Raw genomic sequence first — 22,790 nt, forward strand, 5'->3', positions numbered from 1 at the left:
AATGTTACATGTGACCTTATAGGATTTGATGAGGCCGCGGTTCCTCGTGAATCTTCTTGTTGCCAGGACGAGGTCCGGAGGGAAGAGGCCTTGTGGACCTTCTCACATCAGCATGTCTGGACAGAAGAGCCTTGTGGATCTTCTTGTCCCCTGGACGAGTCCGGAGTGAAGAGGCCTTGTGGACCTCCTGACACCAGCGCGTGTCCGGAGTGAAGAGAGCCTTGTGGATCTCCTTACACCAGCGGTGTCTGGATGGAAGAGGAATAATTCTAGCTGTGCTCAGGCTTATAAACCAAGTGGCACAACCAGTGGGGGGCCCTTTCTTGGCCAATGAGGGACCAGCATCAGGTTTCTGCTGGAGCTGGGGGGTGTGGTCATCCGGCATGATGTTTCTTGCAGACCCCAGGTCAGGCGTTTTGGTGAAAGGAAGGAACATGGCTGCTCCTTTGTTTGAAAAGCACGTGTGAAGGTCTCAGCCAGCCAGGAGAGCAGGGTCAGATCCCAACACCACTGCCTCATTTCAAGAAATAATAACAATAAAAGTGCTTTTTTTTTCAGGCGAACCTGAAACTTTTCAATTTGAGCTGTGTGTCATCTTCATTTACTCTTAACCAGTAACATACACTGATATTTACACATCTGAACAAATCTCACAAGTGTTACCTGTATTAGAACATCAAAATTATTAAAATAGACCTTGTAGTTGGAGAAAGACACTCTTTTTAGTATGGGTATGTCATTTTCGAGCAGAGGCCTAAAAATAGGGCTAGGGCTCTACAGGTTAAATCATTACCTGACTCTTTTTTTTTTTTTACATCTAGGAGCTCTTTGGCTGAACTGAATTGATCATTATGGCTTTGCCTCCCATTCTCCTCTATCTTCACGTCACATAAAGTTGACTTATTCTCTACAAACTGAAAGGTGTATACTCTGAGTGACCTACAGCCCTTTGATTACAGGACTCAGCCATATCCTGTGTTTCTGCTGATGCTAGCTTTTTTGCTATCTTGCATTCTGTTATCAGAGATCAAACAGATCCTCTCCCTGTGGTCTCATAAGTCTCTCTGGTGTATTCAAATATTGAATGCCGCTGCCCCAGTCACTGTCTTCATGCATGTGCAATACTCATTGCAAAATGCATAACGTTGATGAAGACGCTGATCATGATCATAATGATGATGGAGATGGAGCTCCTCAAAGGATCATTATTCATTGCTAGACTAAACACTCACTTCTCTGCCCTTCCTTCCTTCTCTCTTAAGCAGCGATGAAAGTCTTCTTCCATAATCTCTGGAAGCCAATGATACTTAGAAGAATGAATAGGTGTTGCATGGCGTAATGAATAATAAATCACGGTGATGAATTTATGTATTTATAATTATTATATATTATATTATAATTATACGTGAAGAAGTAGACCTTGAGAACAAAGGAGCGTCAAACTCCCGCTGTGACAGCTGGCAGCCAGTGCTCAGCTTCCTTCTGAGGAGCCAACGCCGAGCCATCACTCACCATAGCACACACACCCAATTTAAAGTGGGAGCAAGCATCGCTTGGCGACATACTCTGCTAACACAGGTGGCGGGACCAGTTCTACATTAGATAAAGCAGGGACAAACAGAAGGCCGCCAGACATAACAACATGGAGATAAATTGGTGAGGTTCTGCCTCTGTTACAGCCAACTCAAGCCTGGAATGTGAACATATTGAAGCTGCTGGGTTCAGGCTGTATATTCAAAGAGACAGCAAATAGTGGAGCCAGACCCCACTGGACCACTCCTTTTAGAACACTGTCTGTTCTTGAACTTTTTAAAAATTATTTTGGCGTTTTCCCTCCTTTTCCCCTGAAGGATAACAGAGGATGGCCACTTTTGTTTCACATAAAAAACAAGCCCCACTGATGTTCTCATGAAGACTTTTTGTGTGTGCTGCAGCTGCACTGTTTTTTTTTTGCATTTTCTCTCTGCTTTCCTCTTCCTGTTGTGTTAGTATGACTGAGTGATCTGTAGCCGAGTACTCATCCACGAAGAGATGTTCCTCTTTCCAGCTGTCGACTCGCTACGCTCTTTTACCACATGCATGTGAAATTCATAAAGCCTCTTACAGGCTGGGATTCAGAGTTTTAGGCCAAGACACACACAAAGTTCTTTTCTGATATCTCATTCAATCATAATGCAGACAAGTGCAGCCAGTAAACCCTGGCATGTTCACATTATTGATGAAATTGTGTCCCTGAAAAAAAGGTGCACAGTGCATACCAATGAGACAGGCTGTTACACATTGACTGTGGTGTGTGCTTAGTGATGTTGTTGAAATGCTAATGAGTAAAACAAGACTTTCTCAGGAGTGAGGGTTGCACTAGTTGGAAGCGTCTTTTCGGACGACCTCTTGGTCCCTCTAGCCCCCTTTAAAGGGGGCTAGAGGGGGGGCGACAGAGTACAAACGTGTACAATTCACTTTTACGAAACGAATAAAATGATATTTTATGACATATCATATACCTATGTAACAAAGAGATTCTGGGCGAAACAACCATGGGAGCCATTTTACACAATGCAAAACACAATTATACACAAACTAATATCATATCTAGAAGATATCTAGAAGATTTACCATAATACCACGTTTTTTGGCCAAAAATCTGCGTACTATGCTCTTTGTTTGGGTCTCTCATGACAAAGCCGGCAGCGATCATAGCAGATTTACATATGCAGTAGGGGAGTGATTCGACCCCGCGTTGACTGGACATGTCCAAATTACTCTCTTTCAAACCGTTCAAAAGTTATATAAGCAACACCAACCAACAGCCCACCGCTCCCCAGAAAAATCCATTGAATCCATTGAAATATGCGGCAGCTGTAAAGCCCGTTTCCTGAACTGTGCCTGTGAAGCGAAATGGCGGCTCTGAGAGAATGAATGAGAGAATGCCAAGCATTCAGTCAGCTGGACCAATGAATTTAGACATGGGGGTTGTGCCAAGCATATCGAGATTTTCAGTCAGTAAACAGAGCTGCAGCTTCTCAAACACCCCTGCATGGCTTTCGTTGGACTCTCCCGCATGCAACAAGGTGTCACATGATTAAATCGGCCAATCACAGGCCTTACAAAGGCTTACATAGACACAGGCACTCAGGAATTTATTTTATGGATGACAGATATGACAGCTCCAAATTGCTCCAAATTGCTCCAAATGATGCCAAACTGCTTTATTAGGATTATTGAACACTCTTAGTGATAAGACAAGTGACTATATAGTTAATATTTAGTTATATAGTATATAAAATTAGAATACAGCAGCGCAACTGCTGGTTCCAAAAATGAGAATTCTGCTTGACTTTGCTTGGTTTATGCTGGCCTGCTTCACTCAATCGAAGTCAAATCTGTTTTAGAGACTGTAAAACATGTTGTGCTATGACTGTGGCTATGCCATTGACAGTTTTAGGTATTATTTCAAGTAATATTTTCAACACAAGTGCTTTTTTTTCAGGCGAACCTGAAACTTTTTCAATTTTAGCTGTGCCATATGTGTATATCAGTGGTGGGCCGTCAGGGCCTTCAAGGCCTTCTCTGCTGGCCTAAACAGAATCACAAAGTTATAGCTATTTTATAATTTAATAATTGTTCTTAAATACACTACATGTATTATAATTTATAAAAATATTTTTCCTATTATCTTATTTTCTCATTGGACAGCTACTGTCTTCCTCAGTTGCTCTGCTTCCAGCAGCTTGTTTTAAGTAGAGCTTTTATCCAATCAGATTTCACCTCTGTGTCTCTAGGTAAGAAGAGAGGCCCGAGGCCTGCAGACTCACAAGTGAATCCCTTTGCAGTTGAAGTGAATGGAGACGATATTGTTGATTGTCATAGTCTTCAACCAATCAGATCTTTAGTTTGGCATGTTGGGCGTATTCTTTGACGTGCCAGGGCCTGCTAGCTGGCCTACAAGTACGTGATTGGTCAGTGGGCTAGCCTGACATGTTGGGCGGTGACAATCCCAATATCTGCTGCCTCTGCCGAGCGGACATTTTCAGCCCTCAAACGCATTAAAACGTGTTCAAGAAATACAACTGGGGAGGTTCAACTGTCTTCACTGGCGTCCATGAATCGAGAAGGACTTCTTACTGGAACTAAAACGCACGGATGTACTGAACAACCGTGAGATTAAACTCTTTATTAACAAAGAAAGGAGGATGCACTTTGTCTTTAAATAGTGAACAGCAGCTCTGGTAAGTTAAATGCGTTTGTTTTTACATCTGCAGTAGCTTTAATCTGCTTGTTTATATATTATTATTTGTACAACTTGTTTTTAATGAAGATTTTTGTTTGGTTTAATATGTGATGGGAACCCTTGTTACATCCAATGTTGCTCTGGGGACATATTTATCTGGTGCCAGTGTTGGCAACTTGGCGACTTTCTCGCTAAATCTGGTAACTTTCAAAACCCTCATGGAGACTTTTTTTGTCAAAAGCTACTAGTGACAAATCGAGCGACTTGTTCTGGTGTTATTGGAGAATTTTCTGGTGTTTTGACGTTAAAGCACTTACGTTCTGCACTGTCGTGAACGAGCAGCGGGTGCTGCCATGAGCCCCTCCGCCGCCGCCCACAGAAGCCTCGCGCTGCAGTCCCAGCTGCAGTCAGAGCAGAGAGGAGACGCACTCTCGGCAGATAGTGTATCTACAGGTGTTGGCTTCATTTTTACACTAAACAAATAATAACCGTAGCTGTGTTTCAGCTGAAGGACAGCAGTGAAGGCCCAGGTATAAAATGCACGGCCCGCCACTGGTGTATATGTTATTAGCCAGTAACATATACACAATATTTACACATCTCAGCACATCTCACAAGTGTTACCTGTATTATACCATCAAAATGATTAAAATAGACCTTGTAGTTTCAGATTTACAGTCTTTTAAGTATGGGTATGCAATTTTTGAGCAGATGCCTAAAAATAGGGCTAGGGTTAAAGAGGTAATAGTAACTGGGACTGATGTTTTGTAACTTTTGTGATGCGGTGACAAGACAGTGCCACTTTTAGCCATGCTAGTGGTGCAGCTCTAGGGACGACCATGTTGGTAGGTTCAATGACTGCTCCAGAGTGAAATACTAAAACAAATATTGGATGGATCGCCATGAAACTGTATATTTACATTCATGGTCTCCAGAGGATTAATCTTGATGACTTGATGATCATCTGACTTGTTCTTCAGTGCCATTAACAGTTCAGATTTTTAACTTATCGTGTGAAATAGCTCTACAGCTACTTGTGCAGACATTTATGGTCCCCCAGGATGAATTGTACTGACTTTGGTTGTCCCTTTAAGGGCAACTCCACGGATTTTGCACATCAAAGTGTGTTTCCAGGTGTTGGGGAGTACGACGGCATATGTAAACATTTTTATGAATCCTTAAGTGTCTCCAAAGGGATAAATTGCCTCAAGGGATGCCACTTGGGTCTGCATAGGTTGGGTTTGAAGACTGCGAGTTACAGATTTAAAATCCTGAGGTGTGGAGTCAGAGAACTCATTTTTCCAGACCTCCTCTGCATTTCTACTGCTGGCATGCTAGCATCAAACTGTACCCACACGGGCTTTTTAGCAGAAAGCCTTGAGGGCAAACTTCTCCCTTGTGCCTACACTACACTACAAGCTACACTAGCCGCTACTAGCACAACACACCTGCATCTCAGACCAAACAGATGGTGGTTTAGCAGCAGTGTTGGTAATGTAGGCGGCGGGTTTAAACAAGAAAGAAGAATGTGTAGAATCAAGAGAATACTATCCTTGTTTCTACTGCGTCAATTTGAACCTTTATTTTTTTTAAACAAAATGTCCATAGACAGTCCAACATTGTTATCAAAGTACTTTAACTTTTCTTATCTTTTAACTTGTCCTCTACCACCATTAGTTGTTTTATTTATGACCAAATAGCTACAAACCTAATGACATTCCTCATCAGCCTCAGCTGTACTTAGTGCTAACGTTAGTTAAAAAATGTTAGCATGCTAACGCTAAATTATTATGGTAGGCATGGTAAAAATCAGTGGCGGGCCGTGCATCTTATACCTGGGCCTTCTGTGCTGTCCTACGGTTATTTGTTTCTATTGGTGTAATAATACACGTATTCGTATTAAACCGTTCGGTACGAGGCTTACTAACCGAACAATACGTTTGAATAATACTAGTGCATTTGGAAAATGCAGAAGCTTAAATTGTGGGAAATATAATGTTTTCGGTGGACTGCGCTCACGTAACAGACAACGGGATGTGTGACCTTTTGAACCCAGAACAATAACAAAAAGCAGCTGAGGCCCCGCATGTGTTCAGGGAGGCTAAGCTAACTAGCTTAGCAGTTAGCTGTTCCCTACTGATTCAAACAGAGAATCAAATGTCCGAAATAACCCCGCGATGACGGAATGCTTCATCATTAACGGACAAGTCAGAATCAATGTAATTAACACAATGACATGAACCAGTCACATAAAATGTCAAGCATGACAAATCAATCCAGCAACACTGCAGTGCTAGAGCGCGAGCCATTCATATTATTCATAAAAACGACGCGATAGACAAATGAACAGTTACTGCAGATGTAAAAAAACCGAATGCTGTCGAAATGATGTACTGAGATTAAACTCTTTGTCAAAGAGTTTAATGTCAGTACATCATTGCGGTTCCAGTAAGAAGTCCTAATCATTCGTGGCCGGCTCGACCGGTGACAGCCGGCCGCCACGATCGCCGACAGTCAGCGTGAAAAGATCTGATTGGTTGAAGACTATGCAATCAACAATAACGTCCCCATTCACTTAAACCTCAAAGTCTACCTAGAGGACCTCGGGCCTCTCTCCTTACATAGACAAATAGGGGCTGAATCTGATTGGATAAAAACTCTCTTTCAAACAAGCTGTGCTGGAAGCAGCGCTCCAGGCTGGAAGCAGAGCAACAGGAAGACAGGAGCTGTGCAATGAGAAAATAAGCTAATGGGAAAAAATTATAAAACATGTAGTGTATTTGTCAAAAATTATAAAATTATAAAATATCTATAACTTTGTGATTCTGTTTAGGCCAGCAGAGAAGGCTTAGCTGGCCCTGATGGCCCACCACTGGTAAAAATAGATGGTAAACTTAGTCTTAGCATGTTAGTGTTGTTACTGTGAGCATGTGAGCATTTAGATCAAAGCACAGCTATGCTATGCAAGTGCAGCCTCAGCATGGCTGTTTAACAAACAATTTAACAAACAGCTTTTTGATCTGCGGTGTTATTGTGGGTTGGTACCAAAAAAGTATTAAGATCGGATACCATTTCATTGTACCCTGTATTTTGTTCTCTGTACATGCAGGTTAAAAGCATCCAGGACGCCATTCAAGATAAGAAGCAGAGGTTTAACTTCATGGGAGAGGAAGTGAATCTTTGCCCCTCTGTTGGCATCTTCATCACGATGAATCCAGGCTACGCTGGCAGGACTGAGCTTCCTGAGAACCTCAAGGCTCTGTTCAGGTAGGTCAAGGGACCATCAGAAGTCACACTGCTATAATTCAATATATCATGCTTTATTCCTCAAATATTTTGATCCAGAGTAGTTACACTCTGAAAAGGTTGAACTACCTTATGGGAAGATGGCTGAAAACATTGTCGGAATAAAGGGCAGATGACAAAACATTTATTGATCCAGGATAGTTATTATGAACTACAAATGAGCTCCTTTGAGTGCTGTCCATTTTTCCAAAGACCATGTGCCATGGTGGTGCCAGACTTCGAGCTGATCTGTGAAATCATGCTGGTGGCTGAGGGCTTTCTAAATGCCCGGATCCTGGCGAGAAAGTTTATCACCCTCTACACGCTGTGTAAAGAGCTGTTGTCCAAACAGGTAATATCTGCTGTCTTCAATGTTACACATATGATATGGTTAGAAAAAGCTGTGAAAGCTGTGTTGTTTTTCAATTTTGTAAAAAACAAACATTTTGTAAAGAAAGAGTCAGCGACACCACACAAGAGCTTTTTGACTGAATTCATCTCAAATTTTCTTTAATCCTATTTTTAGTCAGGTTCTGTTTTACATCTCATGCCATTATTTTAATAATTTAAAAGGCAATTAAATGACTCACAGTGCTGACTAATAGTGGAGCTCCTTGACTTAGGTAAGCGATTTTATGAGCCCTCAGTTCTGGATGAATTTCCCATGACCACAGACCCATTTAAGTGTCATAGCACACTTCTACCATTTTATGTCGGTTTTATGAAGCTGTAGATAGTTCTTCTGACATTTTTAAATATCAGTCATTACACATTTTGGCTGCTCCAAAGTTGTTTCATTGCAGGTTGTCCAGCATTAGCAACTTAGTGTTAATGACATCAAATGATAATAAACAGACTGCTTCTCTAAGCTATATTCACAAGCGCGCAAGTTGCAAATCAATAGAAAGTACAGATTCAGGTAACTACTTTCTTGAGTTGAACAAGTGGTTCATAATTGTGGATTTAATATTACATAAGCTGGTCCTGTGCAGCACTACTAGGCTGTATACATCAGAGCAATGCTGGGAGAGTACAGTGAAAATATGCTGAACTAATGCTCAAATATGAGTATGTGACCTCTAGGTTCATGGCAGTGATATGTTGTGGCAGAGACATCCGATCTACAGAGCCTCTGAACAGGACATTCACTCTGACAGTCCAGATACAAGTAATATCTTATGAGGAAAAACTTCATGTGAAATAGTTAGCTACTTATAGAAATAGCTATATTTTGTACATGATAGACAGATAGACACATGGAAAGATATCTCCGTCCATCCGTCCGTCCATCAATCCATCTATCCGTCCGTCCATCCGTCCGTCCATCCATCCATCCATCCGTCTGTCCGTCCATCCATCCATCCGTTCATCCATCCATCTGTCCGTCCATCCATCCATTCGTTTGTATGTATGTCCATATATCCATCCATATATCCATCCATCTATCCATCCATCCAGCCATCCATTTATCTCCCATCCAAGAATCTAGAGTAGATTATGTTTAATGGCTAAAATGGCTGTTAAAATCACTAAATCCTGCCGATAAGCCCCTCCGTCCAGACATAGAATGAAAGACATACAGTATATGAAAAATATTATACAGGACTTAAACTCATTAAGTCAGTTAGTTCTCCGATCATTTATCAGGATGTGTTTGTGTGTGTATGTATGTGTGTTATTTGTAAACTCTGATTCCTGGAAAGCAATTGGTTGGGACGCAAAGATTCTCAGTCCCACAGACTAAGAGTCCACACCTATGCCAGCAGCTCTCTGAGGCTATACATAGCTACAGCTTTGAGCTACAGGCTAACATCACTGCTAATAGCTCATAATAACAATGCTAACATGCTAATGAAATGAGATACTAAAATGCCATAGATGCACGCACTGCTGTAAAAGAAGAAGCCTGTGTATTTTCCTCTGCTCACAGTCTCTCTGGTCTTTCCCAAAGGACCACTATGACTGGGGCCTCCGAGCCATCAAGTCAGTCCTGGTGGTGGCCGGCTCTCTGAAGAGAGGAGACCCTGGCCGAGCAGAAGACCAGGTGCTGATGCGAGCTTTGAGAGACTTCAACATTCCCAAGATTGTGACGGATGACATGCCTGTGTTCATGGGGCTGATAGGAGACCTGTTTCCTGCTCTGGACGTCCCTAGGAAGAGAGACCTGGACTTTGAGAAGCATGTTAAGGAGTCCATTTTGGACTTGAAGTTACAGGCTGAGGACAATTTTGTCCTCAAGGTAAGATAAACATGAATCCTCGATAGCCTCCTGATATGCTTGTCTGCTGCAGTTTATCGGATTCACAAGTGTTGCCAAGGACGAAGCAAACGCAATCACACGTTGTCTGTGAGGCAGAAGCTAAGTCCCCAAATGGGGTTTCATCTTTAACCATGGAGACAGATATTACAGTTGTAGCACTTTCATTTAGATTTATCGTAGTTCTTTCCAAAAGCTATTTACCTCACGTCATAATGTTCCGCTGGGAAATACATATTAGTGTCAAACAAGTCTGCAGGATCTGGATGAATTGGGCAAATATAGCAGAAAGCCAACGGTTGGCTGCGATGAGAGTTCAGGTGCCCAAGCTGCTGACCTAATTCAAGTCATTATATACGTACAGATACACACACACATGCACAATAGAAGGCGTTACATGTCAGAGACAGATGAACGCAGGACCAGGGGAAATAAGTGCAATCTGCCTCAGGTCAAATAGACACGGGAACCACATAATAACAGTCCATCAATGGAGGCTGGTGCTGCACCATGCCACTTAACCCTGACATTGTGAGAGACAGAAATAAACAAAGAGGAGGAGAAACATTGCGAGCGAGAGAGTGAGAATGGCGGAGCGGTCAATAACAACCATCCACCCCCAGAGTCTGAACTTTTACTGTCTTTGTTTGTGCGGCCAACCTTTTGATTTCAGACAACAAGGGGGGAGCAGGGGAGGTGTGAGAGACTGCATACCTGAAGCCTTTAGCCTGTGCTAGCATTAGTCCTCCCCACATCAAAGCAGTAATCAGCCGGGGCCTTTGAGAGTGTAAAGCCGCCTGGGCTCTCGCTGAATGGATAAGTAGTAGGAACCCCAAGGAGCCCGGTCGATGGCATTGATTGAGCTCGCCATCTGAATGTTTGAGTGGAAATCACTCTTTCTCCCTTTTTCTGTCTGTTACACAGTCTGTAATGTCACCTAGCATACATGGATTGTCAGAAAATGTCAAGTAAAAAGTGTGAGTGTGTTAATTTGACTTTTGAGGGATTACCTCGACAACCCCAAACTAGCGCAAATGAAGGGGAGAAATACATCATTCATGATGGAGGAACTGTGGTGTAAGAAATTATATTGTTGATTATGGGGTCAGATCAGTCTCAATAATTGCAAATGCACACAGAACAATTCACAAATATATTCGATTTACAAATGCACGCAGAACGATTCACAAATACATTCCAATGCATACATAAATAAATTACGATTTATATAAATGTAAAAAAAAATCACAAATATATTTCTGCATTTGTATGTATTTCTGTGTGGATTTTTTATATTTGTTTGTATATTTGTATGCATTTATTTGTGGATCGCTACACATTGAATGATGAGGGTGCAGATATCTGTCCCTCCAGAAGACCACTGCTGTCATTTATTGTAGCCTGTGAACAGTGTACGAAGCTGCAGTGGTGCGCTGCAGTGCATCAAACTACCTTGTCAATCTGCATCGCTTTATATTCACCATAAACCACAGCATTGAGAAAGACATGCAGTAGTATTCCAGTGTAGTGACCCATGAAAAGGGTCAGTGTTCACATGCATACCATGTCATCATTACCTTGTGTAAATAAAGCATATTATATTTTCATTCTGTATGTGTGTGTTAGGTGGTGCAGCTGGAGGAGCTGCTGGCGGTGCGTCACTCTGTGTTTGTGATCGGGAACGCAGGCACGGGAAAGAGTCAAGTGATGAGGTCACTCCAACGGACCTATCAGAACAAGAAGCGCAGACCTGTGTGGGCGGACCTTAATCCAAAGGCAGTGTCCAATGACGAGCTTTTTGGCATCATCAACCCGGCAACCAGAGAGTGGAAAGATGGTGATAACAGAATCCTGCAAAATGTTTGATCACTTCTGACCTGAGTCAATTATGTGAAAATGTGAATTCTTCATTCAGGCCTGTTCTCCAACATAATGCGTGAGCTGGCCAATGTCAGTCACAACGGACCTAAGTGGATTGTTTTGGATGGAGACATTGACCCAATGTGGATTGAGTCACTCAACACAGTCATGGATGACAACAAGGTGTGAGAGAGTTGATTATGTGTGTGTGTGTGCGCGTGTGTGTAAATAAGTCTTATTCAGTATGAAAATGACAAAGGTTACACATTTTCACTGTCTGTTACTGAATCAGCATTCGGATTTGAACAAAAAGATATGGTTGAGAGAGTAGTAAACTATTTGTTCTCAGTGGATGAGAGAATAAATGACAGTGTGTGCATGTAATGCTGAGAACAGGGAAAAAAGCTGAGGGTAGCAGGTGACATAATCCAGGCTAAGACTGTGTAAAAGGCACAAAAAACACACTCTTGTTCAGTCATATCTACGTATACTCACTGTAGGGATTAATATTTACAAGAAAATTTGACATTTTCTGTTGAGAAAGCAGTAGCACACCATCCAGGGGAATTGATTTGTTTTTAAGGTATAACTTCAGCTACTGTCAAAACTTATTGGCCGTATTTAAAGCAACACTAAATGCAAAGAGGAGAAATATGCATAATCCTACCTGACAGCTTTTTTGCATCATTTGGTGGTATTAATAACTGCCAAGGCAAAAGAACGCCATTTATGTTGATCAATTTTAGAATCAACATAACATAAACATTGCATGCATGTTGAACGCCGCTATAGCTGTGAGGAATATGAAATGCCAAGTTTGTTCCCTGTGATACTGTCTACTGACTCATGGAAGGGATATTTGGTCATTTGTTCAAAGAAATTTGTTAAAGCGAATAATCTGACATTTTCAAAGTCATTAGATTAAGCCGAGACAGACTCTATGTTCTGTGAGCAGTCAGAGGCTGCTGGTGCCAGCCTTCTGTACTAGCCCAGCAATGTTAAATATAAAAATAAAGTCAATGATCACTCAATGTTAACAGAACAGCCGGGTCTGAACCACTAGTACACTGTGTTTAAATATGCTTTCTGCTTCTATAAGGTGCTGACTCTGGCCAGTAATGAGCGGATCCCTCTGAACCCCACCATGAGGCTGGTGTTTGAGATCAGCCACCTTCGCACTGCGACCCCTGCTACAGTATCTAGAGCAGGTAGTCCTCAATCTCCTTTCTTTGTCTAGTCCTTTTACTTAGGCTTTTATGACAATATTGTTGTATTTTGGATATATTTTCTAATGTTTTTGCAGCAAGCCAGAGTTTCCAACCGGGCAAAGTGGGCTTAGTGACTAATTGCTAATTGACAATTTGTTTACACAAATAGTATTCCAACATAATGGAGCAGCCTGAGATAGGCTGCTTTCTGCATTCTACTTGGTGTCGGGGGTCAAAGGGGGCCCACGTTTTAGCCCCAGGGTACTGTAGCCACCAAATGTGTAATATTCCCTGTGTCTCTGTCCAGGCATCCTGTACATAAACCCAGCGGACCTCGGCTGGAACCCACCAGTGTCCAGCTGGATTGACAGGAGGGAGGTCCAATCAGAGAAGGCCAACCTGAACATACTGTTCGACAAGTACCTCCCCTCTTGCCTGGATGGCCTCAGATCAAGGTAACGCAGCTCTCAGCAGCGCTGTCACTATGAAATTACATTCTCACAGTCATGTCCCGCTGACGCATGATCGCATGTAACATAACATGGGGAGGGACTGTGCTAAAGTGGGCGTGTTGGACCTAAGCAAACAGGGACTGACTCCGAAGAACTGGATGCCATTCTGCATTCTATTGTACAGGATCACTCGCCTCCTCCAACACCTCCATCACCACTGCTATAAGAGCAGACAACAAAAACAGGAAGCAGAGGAGGAAGACAGAGAGGAGGAATATTTTGTCCTCAATGTGAGGCAACAAATCCAGAAAATGCAATCAACAACAAACGTTGTCAAAATAAGCTCTATTTATTCTGTAAAATTAAATTTGATACTTTATTTTATGTGCTAATTAAGAAAACCAAGTCAGCAGTAATGCTTGAATCCAGTGATGTAATATGTCTGTCTTTGCTCAGGTTTAAGAAGATCATCCCTATCCCTGAGCAGAGCATGGTCCAGATGCTCTGCTACTTGCTGGAATGTCTGCTGACTCCAGAAAACACCCCGCCGGACTGTGCCAAGGAACTTTATGAGCTCTATTTTGTCTTTGCTGCGGTCTGGGCCTTTGGGGGAGCCATGTTCCAGGACCAGGTACTATGTGGGCCTCTAGGCATGTGAGACGCTTACTAAGTGGTTGCATAAAGGGGAAAGAAATGGGACACAACTGAACAGCTGAATGATTTTTTTCCCTCTTATCATAACTCCTTCCTGAAAGACTTTTTTGGACTTGCATTATGGGTATTCTTTGCTATAATTCAAACCCTGATGGCTCTTATGCAACTCAACTGTGTGTCTCTCTTCATGAAAAGTCATTTGAAAGTCATTGTCAGTTGAAAAAATGGCAGATATCTCCATCTGAAAATGAAGTGGACTCAATTCCCGCTCAACAACACACAGGCTGGCTGAATTTAAATCAGTAGGAGAGCCATGGCAAGCAGTTGCTAAGCAATCCTGTTAATGCGGTACAGTAAGTGCGTCCATCTAAGTTATGGGATAAAACTGCTCTCCCCTTGGTACAAATGTACTCCACTTTATTTTTCCATCACAGATGCATTTAAATGCTAAGTGGTTTTATTGACTGGAGTTGGTAGTGAATAGAGGAGACAGGTACCAAGGGTGGGAGGCAGGGAAGAAGGCGAGGAACTGCCAACCAGCAGGTGATGAGGCTCCTTCACCGTCTGAATCAGACAGATGGATAGATAGGCCTGCCATCTCTCATTTTTTACCCTTCAACTGCTGTGGCCGTATCTCTATGTTGTTGCCATTTATTTGTCCTCTGGTTTGTATTCACACCAGTGTAAATCAAACGCACAGATCCATAGATTGGGGAGAGAGAGCAAAGAGGAAGTTATTTTAAAGTATTGACCGCTCGCCTTCCGTCTGTGTCTCTGCGTGTCTGCCCTGTGTGAGTGTAGCTGGTCGACTACAGAGTGGAGTTCAGCAAGTGGTGGGTGGCCGAGTTCAAAACCATCAAGTTCCCATCCCAGGGCACCGTGTTTGATTACTACATCGACCCAGAGAGCAAGAAGTTTGAACCATGGTCCAAGATGGTGCCCAAGTTTGAGATGGATACAGATACACCTCTTCAGGTACAGTAGGTTGTTAAACAGGATTCAAGCTTCAGGCAAGAGTTTGGTGCAATAATACCGATCTCGTCCACTGGACTTATTCTTCAATTAAATAACAATTTTGATTCCATTAATAGTTTAAAGCTGCACTAACCACTATTTTCATATTAATCAATCACTATACATATTATACTGTGGAGTTGCTTGCAGTAACAAAGTCAGTGACTAGCTGGAGCAGTAAGACCCAATATGTCCCTCAAGAGTTGGTGAAGACTAAAACATTTCTGCTTTTCTATTTTATGTCATTGTACGTTAAAAATGTCAGATCTGGGAACTTTTGACATTTTCACTACTAGACAAAGCTATTCATTGATTATTATGAAATACATATTTGTCATATGAATTGATAATCAAGATAATCAATAGTTGCAGCCCTATAACTCTGTAGTATTGGGCCCATACTGCATGTTTTTATGTGTGTGTGTATATATATATATATATATATATATGTATGTATGTGCAGGCGTGTCTGGTCCACACTACAGAGACCATTCGAGTTCGTTACTTCATGGACCGCCTCCTGGAACATCGTCGGCCTGTCATGCTGGTTGGGAACGCTGGGACAGGGAAGTCTGTTGTGGTCGGGGACAAACTGGGATCGTTGGATGCAGAGAAATACATGATTAAAAATGTCCCTTTTAACTATTACACCACATCTGCTATGCTCCAAGGTAGGAACCGTGCATGGAGAAGATGTGTTTCTGATTGGCTTGCAGGAGTGTTAAAATTGTGTCTTGGCTGATGTACTCTTCCAGTTAAATCAAATGTCTACACACTGACTCATGACTCTCTAACTCTAAACTACTACATACATATTGCTATTCAATCACACCTTTCATTCCTACATGCCTGCCCTATATCACTCTTTAACGTTTGAGTGAAGACGAATCCAGAAAGTCGTCGAGCTATTTGGGTTGTTAGTTAATGCTAATTAGCAGCTAAGCTAAAGTTAAGTAGCAGCAAGATGCCTCCCTTCTCCACGGACGACTACCACAAACTCCTGCAGAAGATTGCAGTCTTGGAAACAAAAATCCACCGACTAGAAGTAAACGTGGAGGTAAATGGACTGTGTGGGAATGATACCACTTTACCATGGACTCAAAACATTGGACAAACGCAAGCTAAGACACAGCTAACGAGCACCACCAGGCCTACCAAGAAACAGGAGGAGAGAGCAGATAATAAATCTTCAAATGGTAGTCCTCCCTGGAACTCTCTCGTTGCAAAGCCGAAGAGGAAATCATACTCAGCTCCCTGAGATTTATGATAAGACTGGCTGGCCTGCACTACCACACAGGCAGAACTCCCCCTCAACCCCTGCACTCAGACGGACAAACCCATGGACAGCTGAGAAAAGTAAAACCAGCAAAAAACCTCCGCAACAACCAAGTCTGTTCCCACTGCCAAGGACAAGAGACAAGAGGAGTCTAAACAAGAGATAACCACACAGCATCGCCGTAGAGACCTTACGGGAAGGATGCCCCCGCCTAGGGAGAGCCAAGAGGAGGAGTCACCAACCTCATCATCAGGGACCGCCTCTGATCACCCACTTTCTTCCCCCCCTCCAAGATGAGGAGTCTTTACCTCCCTCACCAGCACCTACTTCCACCCCTCAGACTCCATCCTGGTCCCCCTTCTCTCCAATCACACTCTCCCCATCCTCACCCCACCTGGAGTTCACTGACCACATGAAAGAGCTGGTCACTGCTGGAACCAAACTCACTCCCCGCCACACTTCCATTTTCTCTTCTATAATCCCTCCTCGACGTCCAGTTCCACCTTCGCATTCCAGCCTCACCTCCTCAGTCCTCACCCAGCAAATAAAGCTTTAAACACATTAAACTTAGCTTTATTAAATGTCAGGTCTCTGTCAGGAAAAAGCATTTTTAATCAATGATTTTATTGTTTTTAACTGAAACTTGGTTAGACCAAGATAACAGTGCAGCTGTTCTTATTGAATCAACACCTCACAACTTCAGTTTCATGAGTGAAACAAGAGTGCATAAGAAAGGAGGTGGAGTTGCAATTTTATTTAATGATTCTCTTCAATGCAAGCAGATGTCCTTTGGTCATTTTACTTCTTTTGAATATGTGGCTCTGAATTCCACTCAAGCTTTATTCCTAAACATTTACAGACCACCTAAATACTGTGCTTTGAGTTTACTGAGCTGCTGTCTATAATCTCTATTGATTTTGACTGTGTTATTGTTGGCGATTTTCTAATATCCATGTTGATAATCCCCAGAACAGAGGGTCTATAGATCTAAATTATGTGGCGTCCTTGATAACTATGATCTGACTGATCATGTGACAGGACCCACCCACAACAGGGCCTAATCATCACCAAAGGTGTAAACATTACCAAGCTTGCTGTGACTGATGTTGCACTCTCTGATCATTTCTGTGTTTTCTTTGAGAGTGCAGACTCCTTGCACACAAATGTCCAAACCGAGTTTGTGACAAAGCGTTAAATCTCTGAAAACACCAGTGAACTATTTATTCAGAAGTTCTGCTCCTCACCAGCCCTCTCTTGCATCTCAGTCAATGAGCTTATAGATGGCTTCAATTATAAAGTTAAAAATGTTATTGATGCCATTGCACCCACTAAAGTGAAGGTTGTCTCGGGTAAGCAAAGATCTCCTTGGAGAAATGCCACGCTGGTCAGAATAGAGAAACGAGTGTCGGAAAGCGCAGGTGGCGGAAAACAAATCTCCAGGTTGACTGTGACATCTATAAAGAGAGACTTCGCAATTATAATTTGGAATTTAGAAATACAAGGCAGTCCTTCTTCTCTGACATCATAACCAAAAACAATAACAATACACGTGCTTTATTTGCTACCATCGACAGGCTAACAAACCCTCCAGTGTCAGTAGCTGCTGAGCTCCAATCCACCTGGGCATGCAATCAATTGCCTCCTTTTTTACTGACAAAATTCAGAAAATTAGACAAGCAGTGAGTGCCTCCACACCAACCACAGGATATGTGTTGTCCCCATCTCTGAATAACATCCATTCAAATATCATGACACAATTTCATTCAATCGACCTTAGAAGCCTAGAAGACATTATACAACATGTGAAGTCATCCTCCTGCTGCTTGGATATTCTACCAACACACTTTTTCAAAAATATTTCAAACTGCATGACCACTGATCTTTTACTAATTGTAAACACATCCCTTCTCTTAGGTGTCTTCCCACAAGCCCTACAAACTGCAGTTAATAAACCACTCCTAAAGAAGGCTAATTTAGACTCCGCAACAATGAACAATTATAGGCCAATATCAAACCTCCCATTTTTAAGTAAAATAATTGAAAAAGCGTTTTTTCAACAGCTGAACAACTTCCTGGCCGTAAATAACTGTTTTGATGTCTTCCAGTCAGGCTTTCGACAGCACCACAGTACTGAAACTGCTCTTGTTAAGGTTTTCAACGACTTAAACACAGAGAGTGGCAGAATAGTATTATTGGATCTCAGTGTCTGCCATGACATACTACTAGAAAGACAAAAAATCTGGGTGTGACTCTCTGGCACAGCACTTAACTGGTTTGAATCCTACTTGAAGGACCAAGTATACTTTGTGTCTGTAGCTGACTAAAATGACATGTGGTGTTCCCCAAGGTTCAATACTGGGGCCTCTTCTGTTCAAAATGCATTGAACAAATCAACAACTGGATGTGCCAGAATTTTCTTCAATTAAACAAAGATAAAACAGAAGTAATTGTTTTTGGTACCAAGGACGAACGATTGAAAGTCAGCGCTCAGCTTCAATCACTGACATTAAAAACCAAGCCAGAAATCTAGGTGTAGTTATGGATTCAGACCTCAACCTGAACAACCATATCAAGACAATTACATAATCAGCCTACTATCACCTGAATAATATATCAAGGATTAGAGGATTTATGTCTCAACAGGATTTGGAAAAACTTGTCCGTGCATTTATCTTCAGCAGACTGGACTACTGTAACGGTGTGTTTACAGGTCTCTGTAAAAAGTCAATCAGAAAGCTGCAGCTGATTCAGAACGCTGCAGCTCGAGTCCTCACTAAGACCAAGAAAGTGGATCACATCACTCTCTGCTCTGGCTTCCTGTCCAACAAAGAATTTACTTTAAAATCCTGCTGTTGGTTTATAAAGCACTGAATGGTTTAGGGCCAAAATACATCTCTGATCTGCTGCTACCTTATGAACCATCCCGACCCCTTAGGTCGTCTGGGACTGGTCTACTTTCTGTTCCCAGAGTCAGAACTAAACATGGAGAAGCGTTCAGTTTTTCTGCTCCACATATCTGTAACAAAGTCCCAGAAAGCTGCAGGTCTGCTGAGACCCTCAGCTCCTTTAAATCAAGATTGAAGACTTTTCTGTTTGCCGCTGCCTGTAATTGAACCAGATTCAAGGATATTAATCAATTTCCTGCATTTCTGCATTTTACTACTGTATTTTATTTCTTACACTGCTTTTTAATGTTTCAATCAATGTTCTTAATTGTTTTTAAATCTCCTTTTCTTTTGCCTTATGTTTTGATGCTTTTAATGGTTTTATGTGAAGCACTTTGAATTACCTTGTTGTTGAAATGTGCTATACAAATAAACTTGCCTTGCCTTGCCTCTGCTCTTCTGTTCCTCTCCCACACAGCTGTGCTGGAAAAACCCCTTGAAAAAAAAGCTGGGCGCAACTACGGTCCTCCAGGCAGCAGAAGACTGATCTACTTCATAGATGACATGAATATGCCCGAGGTGGATTCATATGGAACGGTGCAACCTCACACACTCATACGCCAACACATGGACTACAACCACTGGTAGGCCTGAGTCAATTACATGTAGCTACGTATGAGCTATATGTAATATGTATGAGCAAACATGAGAACATGTCTGTGCTGTTTAAAGAGGGTGACATTATGCATAGACTGTGTCTTTCTAGGTGATTATCAGGAAATACCACATCAGCAGTGGAATTGTTCCTCACTTTGATTGCTTCAATGATGGACAGTTTCAGAGATTCTCTCAATGTATTTGCATAGAAAATAATCATTCAGATAATGGGGTGCCAACAGCTGATCGGTGTAATAATTCTAGTGAAAATGTCTTCAGTATTCAGTGAGATCCCTGCCTCAGTATTAATATGGTACAACTTTAATGAGTCAAAAGGCAAATCTAAAGGCAGGGTTGTATGATTCCCCTTAAAGGGATTCCTTTGCTCATCTCTCTGACACAGTGAGGCCATTCTGAACATGGTTCCACTGTGTCAGACGCAGGATGACTAGCCTGGACACGGTCAGCCCATTACAGATATGCTGGGAGGATTTCAGGTATGAAATTGAGAGGAAGGAAGATGCTACTGAGCCACGCCAGCTTAAGTGGGAGCTGAGGTGCCATATCAAGGAATGTGTGTGTGTGTGTGCATGCAAGACTGTTAAATAATGATTTATTTTCTGCATGTTTATGTGTGTGTGTGTGTGTGTGTGTGTGTGTGTGTGTACTCCCAGGTATGACCGTAATAAGCTGCTTTTGAAGGAAATACACAGCGTTCAATACGTGTCCTGCATGAACCCCACAGCCGGCAGCTTCACCATCAATCCCCGGCTGCAGGTACACACACACACACACACACACACACAGACAGCACGTTGTGTACCATACTGGTTATGCAACACACTGCAGAGCATGTGCACTAATCACAAAAAAAATTCTTTATGTATTTGTTTCTGAGTTTCTTTGTTTATTCATTTATGCCATTTATGCACAGTTGATTGGACTTAGACAGAAGTTCCATAGTGAATGTAACATGTCTCAACATTATGTTTCAGCATTTAGGAAATGACAAGATTTGCTTGTTCATTTGTTTGTTTCTGTGTTTGTGCAATATCTCAGACTGATCTAATCTCACAAAACTTTTGAGCACAACTTTGTTTGCTAAATAAACAAAATAAACTCACAAAATGTCAATGAAGGAAATATTCTTACACCTGAACAGCAAAATACAGCCAAGTTTCTCTCAAAACCAAATTAAGACAGGCCTGTTGCCTTGTTGACTCTTCATAAAACACTTCATTCTAACTGGACAGAAACTAAATATAACTCACTAAATACGTCTTGATTCGTCTTTTCACTGTTCTAATAATCAGCAACTCGGTTTGGTTGAAATATATCCTCAGTTCACAGAGTAAGATGTGAAAATATGGCCATTCACGTTGTTTTCCCTGCTGTTTCTTTCTGCGTCCAGCTGCCCGCTGAGCAGCTGCCTTGCTGCAGCGGCTGGTTGGTGGCGCTCACTCCTATTTCGGAGGTCGACCATTAAATCAGCTTATTATATTGACAAAAATTGCCCTAAAATTGACACTTCATCACAAGTTCATATTGAAGATCTAAATCTTTAGAAATAAATCACAAATATGTTCTTTCATTTAGACCAGCTGGTCAACATAGTTTTTAGCAAATGCTGCTCAAACAGGAGGTATATTTGCATTTGTTAGGGATTATTTTCAGTGACAGATTAATCCACAGTTGGCGCTGGGTCATAACAAAACGTTACAGGAAGTGAAAAGAGATGAATATTGACTTTAGGGCTCTCAAACATGATTTTTGGATTCATGGTTGAAATTAAATGTAACTTTATTATCCAAATTCATTAGGGTCAATGGTGCTCACAGGTTAAAACATCACAAGATGATCGTACAGAGGTACACTGCTGTATTCACTGTGTTCTCTATCCATACCTACTGCACTCTGATCTACTCACACACAAACACAGAGGCACACATAAATATAAGATGAAGTAAGTTCACCTTTAAAACTGGGGACAAAACAGTGAAGCAGTAGATGTAGCTGATGATAGATTGCACAGATGACTATGTCTGTTAAACGCTGTGTTACAGCTGAACTAGTGAACCCGAGTGTTAGACACGGAGAGGAAGGAGACTGGAGTTAGAATAACAGAGATTGAATGATGTGAAAGCAGCAGGAACAAAGAAATGCTTAAATCATGTAGCTTTGATCTTACGTCCTAATATTCGGCCTCTATGGCTCAGCTCAAACTGTGACTTATTTAAAGCTAGGAGGCCACCTCCATCAAGGCTGTGTCCATAAGTGAAAAATAATGCGTGTATCCGCCCCGTCATTCGGGTCCCTGGGCTATGCTACACCCTCCCAACAAATGTCAGAGTTGTTACATTTAACATTAATCACCACATCCTTTTTTTTAACATCAACCCGTAATAGTTATCTTTGCATCATCTGATAACATTTTCAAAACCCAGAACTTTGTTGTTTGTGTGCAAAGTGTACCAAAACGATGAAGAGAAACAGTTTTGACGTGCTCCTGTACTTACTCTAAGAAATGACTACATAGAATTTATTTTCACTTGTTTAACAGCAAAACATTTTATCCTCAAATAGATTGATATTGACACTGAGATTTCTTCGGGACTGACGTTAAAGCCACAAGGGGGTAATTGTTCATTTGAATTACTTTTAGGTACTGGCACAATCCAAGATGTTTTCCACAGGTCAGGGACCTTGTCTGCGTCTGTATCGACTGACACATTAAGTGTTTTGCATATGACCCTGCAGCCCCATTGATTTTCTAGCCTCAGCCAAAAGGAAAATAAGGCTCATCCTAACACTGTCCTCAGATGTGTGTAAACAGACAGTAGAGTTTGATCAGAAACTGGAAAGCGATTATGATGAAGTATACAGTACATGATCTTCTACCTGGGATATTCAGCACACATAATTACTTGACTTTATGATTACAGACCAAACTTCAATATGGTCTTATTTGAAATGAAAAGGCACAGTCCTTCTTCTTTCACTGATGGTCACCTATA

General features: G+C 41.8%; 1 protein-coding gene across 3 annotated transcripts in view; it reads left to right on the top strand.

The window, feature by feature from the left end:
• The window catches only part of dnah9 (dynein, axonemal, heavy chain 9), a 158,608-nt gene that overhangs the window by 55,021 nt on the left and 80,797 nt on the right, over positions 1–22,790 (top strand). For all 3 annotated transcript variants that reach the window (XM_076093111.1, XM_076093109.1, XM_076093110.1), the window contains 12 exons: positions 7,338–7,495; positions 7,727–7,865; positions 9,465–9,752; positions 11,397–11,607; positions 11,686–11,813; positions 12,730–12,838; positions 13,146–13,293; positions 13,747–13,921; positions 14,746–14,919; positions 15,422–15,629; positions 19,598–19,763; positions 20,451–20,553. In XM_076093111.1, coding sequence (XP_075949226.1) covers positions 7,338–7,495; positions 7,727–7,865; positions 9,465–9,752; positions 11,397–11,607; positions 11,686–11,813; positions 12,730–12,838; positions 13,146–13,293; positions 13,747–13,921; positions 14,746–14,919; positions 15,422–15,629; positions 19,598–19,763; positions 20,451–20,553 — 2,007 coding nt within the window. The remainder of the gene's footprint in view (positions 1–7,337; positions 7,496–7,726; positions 7,866–9,464; positions 9,753–11,396; positions 11,608–11,685; positions 11,814–12,729; positions 12,839–13,145; positions 13,294–13,746; positions 13,922–14,745; positions 14,920–15,421; positions 15,630–19,597; positions 19,764–20,450; positions 20,554–22,790) is intronic.

The sequence above is a fragment of the Anarhichas minor genome, unplaced genomic scaffold, assembly GCF_050575085.1.
Source record: "Anarhichas minor isolate MPS153535 unplaced genomic scaffold, ASM5057508v1 ptg000017l, whole genome shotgun sequence".
NCBI classification, from domain to species: domain Eukaryota; kingdom Metazoa; phylum Chordata; class Actinopteri; order Perciformes; family Anarhichadidae; genus Anarhichas; species Anarhichas minor.